At 48.9% G+C, this 14540-nt stretch overlaps 1 protein-coding gene across 2 annotated transcripts in view; it reads left to right on the forward strand.

Moving 5' to 3' along the window:
- LOC119456128 (mushroom body large-type Kenyon cell-specific protein 1) overlaps window positions 1-14540 on the forward strand; it is an 84859-nt gene that overhangs the window by 34162 nt on the left and 36157 nt on the right. For both annotated transcript variants that reach the window (XM_037717743.2, XM_037717751.2), the window contains exon 6: window positions 4977-5274. In XM_037717743.2, coding sequence (XP_037573671.1) covers window positions 4977-5274 — 298 coding nt within the window. The remainder of the gene's footprint in view (window positions 1-4976; window positions 5275-14540) is intronic.

Genomic DNA, 14540 nt, shown 5'->3' on the forward strand with positions numbered 1-14540 from the left:
CGCGACTGCCTCGCTAATCTGCAGATAGCGAGGGGCAGCGTGTGGGTGACGTGTGGCCGCTATTCACAGCGCCGCTGACAGACCTTCCAGACGACGCGTGCTACTCTGGCGCCAACTCGTAGCTATTGTCGTTGCACTACGCTTCTCCTCCTTTCGCCATACCCTCCTCCTCCGCTTTCCGCTTCATGGTTCACCCTCCTCTTCTGCTTTCCTCCTCGCATCTTTCATCCCCCACTGCTCTTGGCATTCGCTTTCATCTTTCGCTGTGCTCGTTCGCTCGGTTACGCTGACGCTTGCCACAAAAACGGGCACCTAAGAGCTGCACCCTTACATTGACAAAGAAACTTCTCTGTCTGAGTATGCGAAAGCAAAGTGCCACTTGCACTCCACACAGCCCAGTGTCATTATTTATCAATGTTATGAAACTTGATCAGACCACTATAAACGATAGCGCTGCAGCGACACGAACTGCTGCGGATGGCGGTGCAAGGTGAATTGATGACGCAAGGAAACTATTGCAGGTGGTGGCGCCAGGCATGCTGATGACGTTTGGATCATTATACACCGTTAACGCTCTTTAGCACCTTACCCATCTGCATCGAACCATTATCAGCCATGATCAACCGTATTCCGGTGGCGGTTGCTGATGGCATGCAGGGAAAACCGGGAATTCTCAGGGATTTTGAATAGTTTGGAAATATTCGGGGAAAACTCAGGAAATTTGTGTGTGAGGGCTGTAATTTTATTGAAGGGGAACGAAAGTCGTGGCAATGCTGGCTCGAGTAACAGGACACACTTTATATGGCTCATACGAAGCACATCCCCTCCACAGCCACCGCCGGCCTCCTGCACTGTGCTGTCTAGAGATCGTGCCAGCAAAGCGGCAAAAAGTGTTGCGATGCTTTGAGAGTCGAAAGCGGGCACTTCCTGGTACTGTCATCAATGACGCCATGTAATGAGAGAACGCACTTTGTACGGCTCGCATGTCAGCTCTTCTACGGCCGCCGCCCCCTTGTTGTTTCCCAGATTCTAGACAGCTCCAGCTAGGCGACAGAAAACGTTGTGGGCTAGACTAGTTCCGACGTTCTGCTTGCCAATACAAGTCCTAAATGAACTCTTGCTGTGCAACGTCTTGATGGAAGCATCCATTTCTACCTCAGGTGGCGCAGCAGAGGGGGAATATAGCTTTGCGCCCTGCCGTGATCTGCTGACGCTGGTGCGAACACGGAACACGCGTTCGCGGTTGGCGCATGCACAGTACACAGGCGGTAGGTTGCGCCAGGTGTTTTAGCAGCTGTGGCGTCGCTGGTTGGCATGGCTAACGGCACGGCTGGCTTTCGGTGAAACACCATACTTTTTACGGCTAGCTTAAACAGCTTCGCTGTCAAAAGAGCAAATGGACGTGTTGGTTTGCCTTCGGTCGAATGCAGAGGAGAGCGTGACGCTACTTGCAGTCATGCTTTCTTGGGCGCACACGAGCTGAAGAATTGGTGTCCGAATTTAGAAGTGCCACAGACGGACTCTCACGATCGAAAATTCTTCAGATATCAATGGACGGGCCAAACTTAAACATGAAATTTCTCCGTGAGATCAAGCAAGAACTGTGTGAATCCAATGATGGCCATCAAATTCTTGACGTTGAAAGCTGTGGCCTTCATGTAGTGGACGGCGCATTCAAAACTGGACACGCGGCAACATGGTGGCAACTCGTGGAACTCTCCGAACTATGCATGAATTCTTGAAATGCATACCTGCCCAAAGCGCTGAACACGCTTGCGTCACCGGGAGCAACATTTACCCTTAGCAAAGCCAAGATAGCAGCCACGTAGCAAAGCCAAGATAGACCTTGGCTTTGCTATGTAGAATGCGCCCCGAAACTTTCAGATTTGACTATTCTTGAATTCAGAAGGGACTGTGCCGCTTTTATGAAGAACTGTGGCAAAAAGATGGTGGAAAGGTCGCCGTTGAAGTTCAAGGTGAAGAGGGGATCGTCATCTCTGGATCCCGCGTGCGGGCTTATTCCCGAGCTTGGGGAAAGGTGTTTAACTGATGCACTCGAAGTTGTAACGGATCACCAATAGATGACCAGAGCAGAAGCTGATTAGGCTACGCGGTCCTACAGACATGTATGCTTCTTAGCCTTGACACAAGCAGCATTGAACAATTTTGACAGGAGCACGCATCAGCTGGATGCCCTTTTGACGGGCATCTGTGGTTCAAGCAAGTAACTACTCACTTTTGCTAAGATAATTCGCTTTCTTACGCACGGAAGCGGGCATTTCCTATTAATAAGGACTGTCTTGTCGAAAATCAGGAGGAACAATCTCTGGTCGCCCAATGAATCGTCTTTGATGCTGTGTCGTTGGCTGGAGGAGTTGCCAGTGTACAACTGGTCAAGAGGATGATTCAAATGGTCTGTGGGGCGAATGGGCGGTGGAAGGAGGAACTGGAGAGGACGAGAACAGAAAGGGCATTGAGGGATGAACGGAAAGGAAGCGTGCCGCCGCTTCTTTGAAGGAGCTTGAGCTCAAAAAAACAAAGTGTTGGCTGGCGCCGAGATGCAAGTGTCCCTCATCCAAACCAAAATAAACTATTTAAAGCAGTGAGGCGTTTTGCGCGGCCTGAGAGTATGTCAGGGTGGTTGACTTTCCAGCTGCTGAGAGAGAATCTCACGTGTGACAAAGTTTGGGCCTCATACCAATAGGGTAGCTATCAGTTGATAGAAATAACTCATCTTTGAAAATATCTGCTTCTGTATGCACCTCCTTTTTATTATTTGTATTTGAAACTGTTTGACTCGATTTGCAATGGGTTTTACAATTCTTTTTCTCAAGATATCTTATTTGCTGTGCATTTACTAACCTCTCCCTTCTGTTTTCTTTTTGAATGAAATAAACACTACTCCTTACTATTCAAACTGGATTCAGTCGTTTTTTATTTCTTAACATGCTGACTAGAGAGTGACAGCATCGGGCGACATTGTGTCAGCCCATCTTGACATAAAACAAAGTTCTGTGTCACTCAGGGAATTTTGTAAAAGCACTCGGGGAAATCCTGGAAAACTGAGGGAATTTGGAAATGTAAACGTGGTAGACACCCTGGGGGCGCATCCGTGCTCGCCCTATCTCGAAAGCGATCAATCTGCGATGGGGCAGAGTGTGGCGAGTGCTGTTAGCTTCGTCTGCACTGTGTTCTCGCCGCTTAGTTCGCGTTGAAGCAAGAGGCAGCACGAAGGTCAATTTGCTTGCTGCTGCAGGCCCCACCTTGAAAGCGATAGTCTTACGTGGCGGTGGGGTTTCCTCATTCAGTAGGCATAGAAATGCTTATGCATTTAGTACAAGAAATCTGAACACTGCAGTTTCTTGTGCCCTGTGAAGTCGAATCTATGACAAATGAAAGGCATTTTTAATGTGAATAGTATTTTTAGCTTTGTCAAACTAGTTTTCTTTCTGACTATCCACCAAAAACTTGGGCGGTTCGTGTGTGTGTGTCCTCGGTGAACCGCTTTGACGCCAACACTGGATGGCAGCACCAGCAAGTGCAGAGCACACAAGGAGCCCAGCTGCAGTGCATGCCTCCTACGTAATGCGTTTCGCATACTTAGATAGTCATCGCAGATGAGTTCTGCCCGAATTTTTTTTAAACACAGCAAGAGCCATAAAGGAAAGACGTGTAAAAAATGCTACAAATCAAAAAGGTCCAAAATTTGCTCCATTCCAGAGTCCCTTGGTGCCGCCAGTGGCACATCAAAAAGACTTGGAAGCACTTCCTTGCCTGTGCTGGATCCCTGTTTGCCTGTGTGTGGCTCTTGTCATTTTTGCTGCGCCTACTTGGGTTGTAGAATGTGGCTTGCTTGAAATATGCATGTATCTAATGTGGGACGCTTAATAGTGTGCTTTATTACTTGGAGACAAAGGGAATCCCTCTTGGCTGCTGAGCACTTTTCACAATGGTGGTAACCCCACTGTGTATGTAAGCCTATCATTTCGTAAGCAAGTGGCACCCTTGTATGTGATGCATCTACCGGCCTGCAGGGCTTGCTTGTGGCATGCTTGCATATTTACGTCTTGTCAAGGGCGCAGACACGCGCACCGCCTTTGCCCGACACTTGTGTGCATGTGTGAGTTGCGAGAGAAAAATCGAGACTGCACCTAGGTACTATGAAGGAGGACAAGATTTGCTCCGTTAGTTCCTAGCCGATGGCAATGTGTACTACATGAGAACCGGCACTTAACTTCCGTCCAAACGGGATCACAGTGGCCGACACAGAGTCTGTAATGGCGAAGCGTACTACACAAATTCACACTAACAGCGTCTCATTATTCATTGGTCTGTGGCCGCTAAAGTGGCATCTCCTCAGCCTCCCACCCCTCCTGCACCTTGCACTGGGTCGCACCGCTCCCCTTGGTAGAAACTCTCCGGGTCAGGCCTAGTGGTGAAGCATAGGTCAAGAACAACTACTGCAGGGAAAGGGCGAAATGATATAATGATTCAGATTACAAAAAAAAAAGAACCTGTCAAGCACACGATTCGAATGACAGACCTTCTAATCATGAGTGCAGTGCTTTGACGGCTACGCCACGAAACCACGAGCTCAGAGCTTATTCCGGAGTATTTATCCGTGATTGCGTAGTGCAACTCGGCTAGGGACAAACGAGCAAAGCACGTCCTCCTGTGTAGTACTGAGGCGCAGTCTTCAGATGTTTTCTCACACTCACGCATGCACGCAAAAGTCAGGCAAACACGGCGTATCTCTCGCGTGTCTGCATTCCTTGAGAAAACGGAAATACGCAGCATGCTTTCATTTGTCTAGAAGATGTGAGTCTGTTTTGTCTTTCTTGAACGCAGTGCTGTGTATGTTCTTATGTGTGCACCCTTTTGCCCTGAAGGGAGCGCTTGTCAGGTTGTACACGTATTCAAACACCTTTTATACTTGAGGCTAGGTGTGAGGAACTTGAGGCCAAAATGTCGTGCAGGCGCCCTGCCCGGCCAGAGGGGGCCAAGCGGTCGTACACAGAGGCCGAGCTTCAGGCAGCCCTGCGTGACATCCAGAGTGGCAAACTGGGCACGCGTCGCGCTGCAGTCATCTACGGCATACCCCGCTCCACTCTGCGCAACAAGGTCTACAAGCTGGCCCTGGAGCGACGCAATGGTGCAGCGGCAGCCACCACCACGAGCAGCAGCCCCCCCCCTGACTCATTGCGCCAGCTGCTGTGTACCCCAGCCAAGCAGCCACTGGAGCACAGCCCAGCCCTGGGGCCCCTCTTTGCCCAGGTCAGTTGACACTTTTTTTTTTGGCTGAACCATGTTTGAGACCTAATGCATTAATCCAAACATAATCTCTGCTTTGCAAATTCATGTGCCGGGAAGCAACAGCATTTTGACGTAAGTAATATTGATTACATTCACTCTCCACTTTGCTGCAGACTGCAAAAGACAGTTGTAAGGCCACGGTGATAGCAAGAATGCCTACCATATTTACTTGTGTAAGGCCTGCCCTCATGTAAAGCTCGCACCCCCACTTTAGGGTGTGAAAATTAAAAACTACAAGTATGCATGCCAGCAAGCAAGACAGGGGTAATTGGAGATCGCAGGGAGAGGCCTTCGTCCGGCAGTGGACATAAATATAGGATGATGATGATGCATGCCAGCATGCTGGCTACTTTCTCCAAGCTGCTACTAGACGGCACTAGTTGTCCTGCCAACATTGCCGTGATCGTCACTATACAGTAGAACCCCACTGTTACGTTTCCCGGGTGCTGCGTTTTCCCGGCTGTTACGTCGTTTTCGGCTGGTCCCGGCACAGCTCCCATGAACCCAATGCATTGGTAACCCCGCTGTTATGTACGTCGCAACCGTGGGACCGTTCCCGCATCATACGTTGCGAACTGCCACCCCGCGCCGGCTCGAGCGGCCATTTTGACTTTTCATGTCGCTTGGCTTGGTTGCTTGACGATGGAATTGGCCGCCCAAAGTGCCGGGGGCGACACTTATGACGTATTTTCAGTTTCCGCCAGCAAAAGTATGGCCCTTGAGATCTGTATTTGCTATCTAAAGATGGTGTCTATGACGCGTTGCGGCCCTAAAATTGGTTTTGGCTCATAAATGTTCCATATAAAGTCCAAGGGCGATAACGCCGACGACCTCGTCTAAATAGCGCGAAAGAAAGAAAAGCAGGGAGGAAGCGCGCCTTCTTCCGTTGCACTCGAGGCAACAGCGAGGGGGGAGGGATAGCGGGCAGCGTTGTGCTCTGGCATCAACTGCGTACTGCACGGCAGCCGTATCTTGAAAGCGATCTGCGTTGGGGGCAGAGTCTATGCAGTGTAGGTGCTTCCACGGCTCGTAGCTTTGTGCGTGCTGTGTGTTCTCAGCACTTAGTTTGCGTTGAAGCGATAGACAACAGCACGAAAGTCACTTCGCTCGCTTCTGCAGCGGCGCTTAAATTCCTCACTCCAGCGTTTGACAGCGCGTGTCCGTGCTCATCGAGTGTGATGTGTTCATGTTTGCCTGTGGGTGCTGACACCATGCTTGTTAATATAGTTAATAAACGAATGTTTACACAGACGATAAAACTACTATTCTTACTTTGTTGAGCTGTCTACTAATTTGCTATCGCAATCGATACTTCGGCTGTCGGGCAAAACTACGACTTTTTTTCACACGTAAGAATTAAAATAATATTGTGTGCAGTTCAACACTACTCCCATTTCTCAATTTTTCCTGTTTCCTGGCTCTTGCGTTTTTTTCTTGTTTTTTTCTCTTTTTTTACGGTCCCGTGAAAAACGTATCAGCGCGGTTCTACTGTATCCTGCCCTTAGCACCAAACTGCAACTGAAGTTACCGACTCCGACAAAGCGGCACTGGTTAGGCCTAGCCAGCGGGTGTGGCATGCGGCAAGCCATTGTAGGAAGTTCGGCTTTAATGTATTTGTACCAGTAGACCACTTCAACAATCGGGCAGGAGATCACGTGCACAAGCTGGACTGATGGTCAACATGTGTGAAGCAGAGGTTGGGTCTGGGGATGATTAGCCGGCCACAACCACTAACGCATACCTGCCAACACTTCCGAATTGTCTCGGAGCCTCCCGAATTTTTCTCGCACCTCCCGATTGTACGGACTCGACCGCAAATCTACCAAAAGTGGCTGCCACTTTTTTTTCTTTACGGCCTGTAATATAACCATGCAAAAAAGCGGCGCGGGAGCAGTTCGTCACCAGCATGCACCCCTGAATCGTGGTAGCGGTCGCTGGCACCACCACCATGGACATGCAAGAAGAATACTAGGAGGGAGCGTCACGTGATTCCGCTAGCCTCAGCAAGCCAACCTCCTCTGAAGCCGCCCCTCCCTCTCTCTGGGGCCTTGCGCGCGGTGTCTTTTGGGTAGGAATAGGCCCACAAAATTTCCGGACAATTCGCGATTGTTTGGTACGTGGTAACCTTTAGTGGCGCCTGCCGTCACAGGCTTTGAGGCACATATACGAGTGGTTTTCTGCTACTGCGCGCGTCGGGGGTTCTTCGCTTCAAATGCGATGCCTTGAAACGTGGCGCGAGACTGCGGCGCCTGATTCATGAAGACAGAAAATTTTCAAGGCGTCACTCGCGCTTACCACCGCGGTTTGTCGCTTCAGACCCTATGTGTACGCTTGCTTAATCACCTGCACATTTTGCGTGGGCGAAAGGCATCATTGTTTCCCAAAAGACGACCCCAAAGGCAACGAATCGCCGTCGGAAGGGCGGCTTGGTTGCCTTCACACGTTTGCAGGGCGAAAGGTTTCCTCGTTTCCCTGAAACCACCCCGAAACGCAACCAGTCGTCCTTGAGATGGTCCTCCCGGGTTAAATGTTGGGCACAAAAATGCCGGTTACCCGACGCCTACGGTCACAACAGCCTTGGCGCCTTTCTGCTGCTTAAGCGGCGAGCCGCGTGGTGGTTCGGCGCGTTACTTGATTGACATAACACAGACTCGACTGCTTCACACGAATTCCTTCACTAACCTCGGCGCGTGTTTACCACGCCTACTATGTGCACATATTCCGAAACTGCCGCAGCAGACGCAACCGAAGCCAGCCGTGTAAAATCTACCGCTTGCCTATCACGGGAGGGCCTATTTCCCATCATCCTATTTCTCTAAATTTTTTATGACTAGGCTTCAAGATTGTCACGTGATGCTCCCTCCTAGTTTTTTTCCTTCCTCCATGACCACCACGAGCGCAAGCAGCCGACGGGCGCTGCCATATTGGATTTTCCGGATTGGCTCCTCTCAGGCTGGGTCGAGCGTTTTTAGCAATCCAGTCGTTATATGACCGTGAGTGCGCTAGGCTTCAGTTAGCTTTGTCAGGTTGTCGAGTGAAGTGCGAATGCCGAACTATTCGTTGTTTTCCTGAGTTTAGAGTTGGAACGATCGATGACACTTTCAAAAGCCAAGAATAAGTACCGTATTTTCCAGTGTATTACACGCACCATTGTATAAGACGCACCCCCATTCAGAACGGCAGTTTTTCCGGAAAAAGATGTATATAAGTCGCACTGGTGTATAAGACGCAGCTGTTCGTTTCGTAAGCGATTTAAAAAAAAATAATTAGTGACGTTTCACTCGGTGAATGCGGGTCACGCGCAAGCATATGAGTGCCATATATTTCCACTCCAGGCGCATTTCTGCTGTCTTGGCTGCTGCAATGTTCCGTATAAAGTCCAAGGGCGATAACATCGTCCCCGTGCGCCGTATGCTGTATGTGTGAGTGCAAGCCTGCGACAGTGAGCCGAATCGCGCACAAGGGAGGAAGGCGCGCTAGCGCAGAAGGTAGGGGGGGGGTTTGTACTCGGGTAGCACCTGCGTAGTTTGCGCAGCGGCACGTGCTGTATCTTGATAGCGATCTGCAGATGTCACGACTTTGGGGTTGGTCGACTCGCGGTCGTCCTGCCGCCGCTTGCGTTGCTGCTCCGCCCTTCTCGCACGGCGCTCGGGAACTCGATCACGAAAAGAACCCGGCACCTCGATATCGCGCACAGAAGCCGGAGCAGTTTTTTTTTTAATTTACTCATACTGTTGGCCTGTCGGCCATTACAGGGTGGGTCAAATGCAGCACTTCAACAATTAGTACAATACATGAAAATTCCAACATTACATAGAGCACAAAAAAAAACAGGTCAATAGCAGCATTTCGGCAATTAGTACAGTACATGAATAAGGCAGTACATGAATAAGCGAACAAAAAAGATAAAAAAACATAAGCATACATAAGCAAAATATTCTGCACATGCTCCGATCAATAATACAAGACTATAAGCAGTGTTGACAAACGAGCTCATGTACACAAAAAAAAAAAACCGCGGGGAGCACATATCAGTAAAACCTCGGTGATACTAACCCGGCTGATACGAATTTCAGTGTGAGACGAATTCGCAACATTCCCCGGCCGAAATACATTGCTCACAATACGAAAAAAATCGGCTGTTCCGAACGTGTTGCCGCGCCGCTGCGGATCAAACGAACGCGTGAGCAACAGCGGCGGCGGCCGAGCCAGCGGGCGACCGGCACAGACAAGCCGGCACAGCGGGATCTGGGCGGGATCCGTAGTCGCCACGCAACCGACTACGTCACGCGGCTGTGCGATCTCTCATTGGTTCCCACGTCGAGCCGACCGGACCACATCACAGCCTAGCCTATGCTTAGCGAGAAAGTAGACGAGGACCGCTGCTGCAACGACGACTGAGGCGCAGCCCCGGCGGCCAAAACGCTCCCTGCACTGACGTGCTCAGGCGTTCAGTGGCGTGCGAAAAAATTCTCAAGATCACGTGAGCGCACTCATACGCCTTTCGGAAGGCGATCGTTGACGATTTGGGCAAGAAGAAAACGTCCCGTTAAAACGTTTTTCAAGCGACCTCGAAAAAAAAAAAAAAAAAAGCCGCAGTTTCGCCCGAAAGGTGAAGCAACGGAAGCGCACCATCAGCAGCGAGCGAATTGACCTTTGTGCAGTCTCTCGCTTCGACGCGAACTAAACGTCGAAGGCACAGCGCATACGAAGCTACTGGCACTAGGCGCACTTTGTCAACATCGCAGATCGTTTTGACGGTAAGGTCCGTGTGGGCGCGCACTTTGCGCACGTCGCAGATCGCTTTCAGGGATACGGCACCCGCGCAGGTGCGTCGTATCTGCAACGCATCGGTCGCTTGTTGCAATGTACAAGCTGGCTGCACCGCTAAATTTACGTGACCGCCACATTCAAACACAACGTAACATGCAGGAACATTATAGATTGGCGAAGTATCACGGGGATCGCCCGGTAATTCGAACGCGAAAGCATTTGCGATGGTTAATTCAAACATACCGCGCACCGACAATGATCTCAGCAGCACGCCAAATCACGTGGCGGCGCCTCCGACCGGCAAAAGCTTCAACGGCGCGCGGAGAAAGAAGAAAAACGCGGCGTCACGGCAAGGTCACCGTTTCTGCGTGCCCACGCCAACGCTGCAGCGCAGAGGGAAGGGACGGCGGAGTCCGGCCAACGCCACGGCAGAAAACGAAACTTCACGGAGCGGGTTAAGTTGGCGCCGGCGGGAGCGGCGGGCGCGCACGGAGACAGTCGAAGGTAAGGGGGCTATGAGGGTGTTGAGAGAGAGGGCGAGGGGAGCCACCGAAGCGACAGTTGCCCAGGCCAAATCCGCTTCGCTGCCGCCCTTTTCCCTCACCTGTGACGGTCCCCGCGCGCGGCCATCGCCGTGACGCCTCTTCACAATCTCTCTGTCTCGTCGTGCCTGCGCCGCCCGCCCCCTCAAGTTTCGTTTTCTGCCGTTATCGCGAAGCGAGCGTTGGCCGACGCGGGCAGTTTCGTGGCCCTCGCCCGATATGTGCTTGCGCGCCGCGATATTTCACGAATCGCACCCTTCGTACGTCGTGCTATGGTGCACGAATATTTCAAAAATAAGTCCTTTAAATTCCAACAAATTTTTTGGCCCCTTCGAGTTCGAATTATCGAGATTCGACTATACATGGAAGTCGATGGGATTCAGGTCGGGACCGCGAAAACGCAGTAGCGAGGAGGGTATCAATGGGGTTCCACTATTAGAAATCCTTTCTGGTAAAAATAAATTCATTTTTCTTGATATTGTGTGTGTTTTGATGATACGAATTTTGGATGATACGAATATTTCACGCGACCCCGCGAGATTCGTATCACCGAGATTTTACTGTACATGCTGCATCTTTCAATGTAGCTTTAAGCTTTTCTCAAATTGTTCTGCACTGGTGCTTTCTTGCGTTAACGCCGGTAATTCATTCTATTCTGTAATGGTTCTTGGAAAGAAAGAAAATGCGTAAGCGTTAATGCGCATCTGGGGTATTTGAAAAGTGTTATCTTTGCTTTTCCATAGTGTTCTACCTTGTCGTGCTATCAAATACTGTTTACTATTGATGTTAAATGTGTTTTTAGTGAGAAGAAAAAAAAACTTTAATCTAGCTATGCGCCTGCGTTCTGCGAGCATAGGCAAGTTCAGCAAACTGAGCATTTCGGTGACAGAATCTGTGCAAGAATAACGTGATAAGATAAACCTTGCTGCTCGATGTTGAATTCTTTCCAGTCTCTCAATTAACCCTGACTGATAAGGGTCCCAGATTATGCTGGCATATTCTAGCATGGGCCGAACGTAAGTTAAATAAGCTGTTAGTTTTACTGACTGTGAGGCTAACTGCAATTTCCGTCGCAAGAACCAAAGCTTCTTTTCCGCAGTTTCGCATATTTTCATAACATGATTTGCCCAGCTTAAATCGCGAATATATGTATGCCTAAGTATTTCAGCGAGTCAACCGTGGAAAGCACCGAAGAATTCACAGTGTAATTAAAATCGAAAATATGATTTATTTTATTCGTTATGCGCAATAGAACAGTTTTACTCTCATTTATTTTCATTTTCCATTTGTCACACCATTCTTCTATAGCCTTAAGAGCGTCACTGAGTAATTGCTGATCTTCCGTGCTATTAATTTCTTTGTATAATAAGCAATCATTGGCGAAAAGTCGCACTGTGATACCTTCGTCAATTGCAGAGGAAATGTCATTATACATACTAAAAATAGTACAGGACCTAACACAGACCCCTGCGGGACACCTGACGTGACCTTCAATGGCTTTGATTTAATGTGTTCGACTTCTACGTATTGGGTTCTGCCCCGGAGGTACGCGGTTATTCATTTTACTACTTTCACGTTTATTCCCATATCAGTCAGTTTTACGATCAATTCTGCATGTAGCACTCTGTCGAATGCTTTCGACAGTTCAAGACGGATGGCATCTATCTGTTTCTTATTGTTTAATGTGCTGGCAAAGTTAAGTCAACCAGCGCGCTTCGCGTGGCCATAACATCGAATCAGACTTTGACGGCAGTTTTTCTGGTAAAAAAAAAGTATATATGTCGCATTGTTCCATAAGACACACCGATGAAAAATTCAGAAAAAAAAATGCGTCTTATACACCGGAAAATTCGGTCCTTGCAAGTATTTCTGAGATCATAGACGACTGAGTTTCTGTGTTTTGTCACTTCGCGGAGTTGTGACAAGTATGGACTCTGTACCACGTGCACCATTTCGCATGGCGGAACACTGGGGGGGGGGGGGGTGAAAACTTTTCTGACCCCGCCCCCCTCACGCGGCGGTCTCCCGAATTTTCATGTTGGGAGGTTGGCAGGTATGCTAACGCCTTCCACGTTCGTGTGTATATTTTCTTATACACTAGAACCTAGTTATAATGAAACGGGATGTAACGAAAGTCAATGAAATCCCCCTTGAAATCCCCATAAAGATCCATGTATTTAAAACCTTGTTTTAACGAAGTGAAATTGTTCTGGCAGTGGATATAACGAACTAAATTAATATCTGAAACCAAAAAATACCCAACTGTTGTGCGCCGAGTACATTGCTTTCGGCTGGGTTCAGCACTCGTTTGCTGCGGCAGTTGAAAACTCCCGCGTTGAATACGTCATCGAACAAACTGGTCTTTCTCACAAGCCGCAGCTCACTATCTCCACTGACCTCTCTCTCTTGCGCATGCCTAATTGCGCCACCCTGCGGGGCCATGCGCAACGGCGCCGTGCAGCTGGTCTCCAAGATCTCCCTGGTGCAATCTCGGGGGCTCACGGACCATGCTGCACGGCTGTCGCGATGCAAAGGAGCAACGTATTTCGGATGAGACGTTTCCGGTTCCCGTGGAGATTCTATCGAGATTCCACTGTAGTGGTATTGCCTGTTTGGTGCCATTAAATAACGCCACGCCGTAGCCAATATGACGCAGGTCAAAATCGCAACGTCGCTCGTCAGTTGGCTACTGGCACGGCTAGTAGCGGCTGCGATACTGACTTTTCTAGATGGCGCTAGATAGCTGTGCACCATATTTATCAATTTCTATTAAAACTGCTGCGTTTTATTAAATCCTCAAATCTAAGTTGACCCTACAGTTTGGCGTATGATTATTTGAAAAAAACGATCGGCATAGATTTTTATTCAAATCTATGCCGATAGTTTTTTTTATAGATTTGAATAAAACCCGCCGTGGTTTCTCAGTGGCTGTGTTGGGCTGCCGAGCACGAGGTCGCGGGATCGAATCCCGGCCACGGCGGCCGCATTTCGATGGGGGCGAAATGCGAAAAACACCCGTGTGCTTAGATTTAGGTGCACGTTAAAGAACCCCAGGTGGTCCAAATTTCCCAAGTCCCCCACTACGGCATGCATCATAATCAGATTGTGGTTTTGGTACGTAAATCCCCACAATTTAATTTTTAGATTTGAATAAATTCGATAACTGCGTTTTTTTTTATTTATTCATACTGTAAGCTTTCTCAGGCTCATACAGGAGGTGGGCAGAGATACAGGAAGTTGGTACAAGTACAGTGTCAGCACATTGCAGAAAAAAAGTTTATAAAGTTTATAGAGTTTATAAAGAAACAGAGGAAATATAATTAATGAAAATTGTGAACAGGTCATACTATCAGAATTATGCAAATCAAGGACACTATGAACCCAGTATTATCGATCAAGCTGCGATTCAAGAAATATTTCAACCTCACGGACAAACACATCAGCATTAGAGGAATTCACAATAGTATTTGGCAGTTTTTTCCATAATCTATTGCTTTCGGAAAGAAAGAATCTCTAAAAGTATTACACCGTGCAATAAACGGTCAAATGCACTTGTCGTGGTTGTTTCTCCCAGAATGCCAGTACGGTGGCTTCAGGTAGTCTTGTCAATTTTTATGCTTCTGTGATAAAGTAAAAAAATTCAGTGCCATTGCACTCTGTGAAGCTGGATGATCAGCGAAGCTGTGGTCAAACGTTCCAAGTTTGTGGGATCGGGGCCACATGGACGGTTCACATTTCGTTCCGCCTAACGATCCTGGCGGGCTTGGTCTCCTTCCGCCATTTCCTTTTCCGGTGACGCCGTCATTCTTGGTAGGCACACTGTTTTCGTCAGACCGTACAACACGCGGCCTACCTATTTCACAGTCGAAGCAGAACTGAGGAGCCTACGTAGAGCATGACGTCAGGAGACAC

Source organism: Dermacentor silvarum, chromosome 1 (assembly GCF_013339745.2).
Source record: "Dermacentor silvarum isolate Dsil-2018 chromosome 1, BIME_Dsil_1.4, whole genome shotgun sequence".
Taxonomy (NCBI): domain Eukaryota; kingdom Metazoa; phylum Arthropoda; class Arachnida; order Ixodida; family Ixodidae; genus Dermacentor; species Dermacentor silvarum.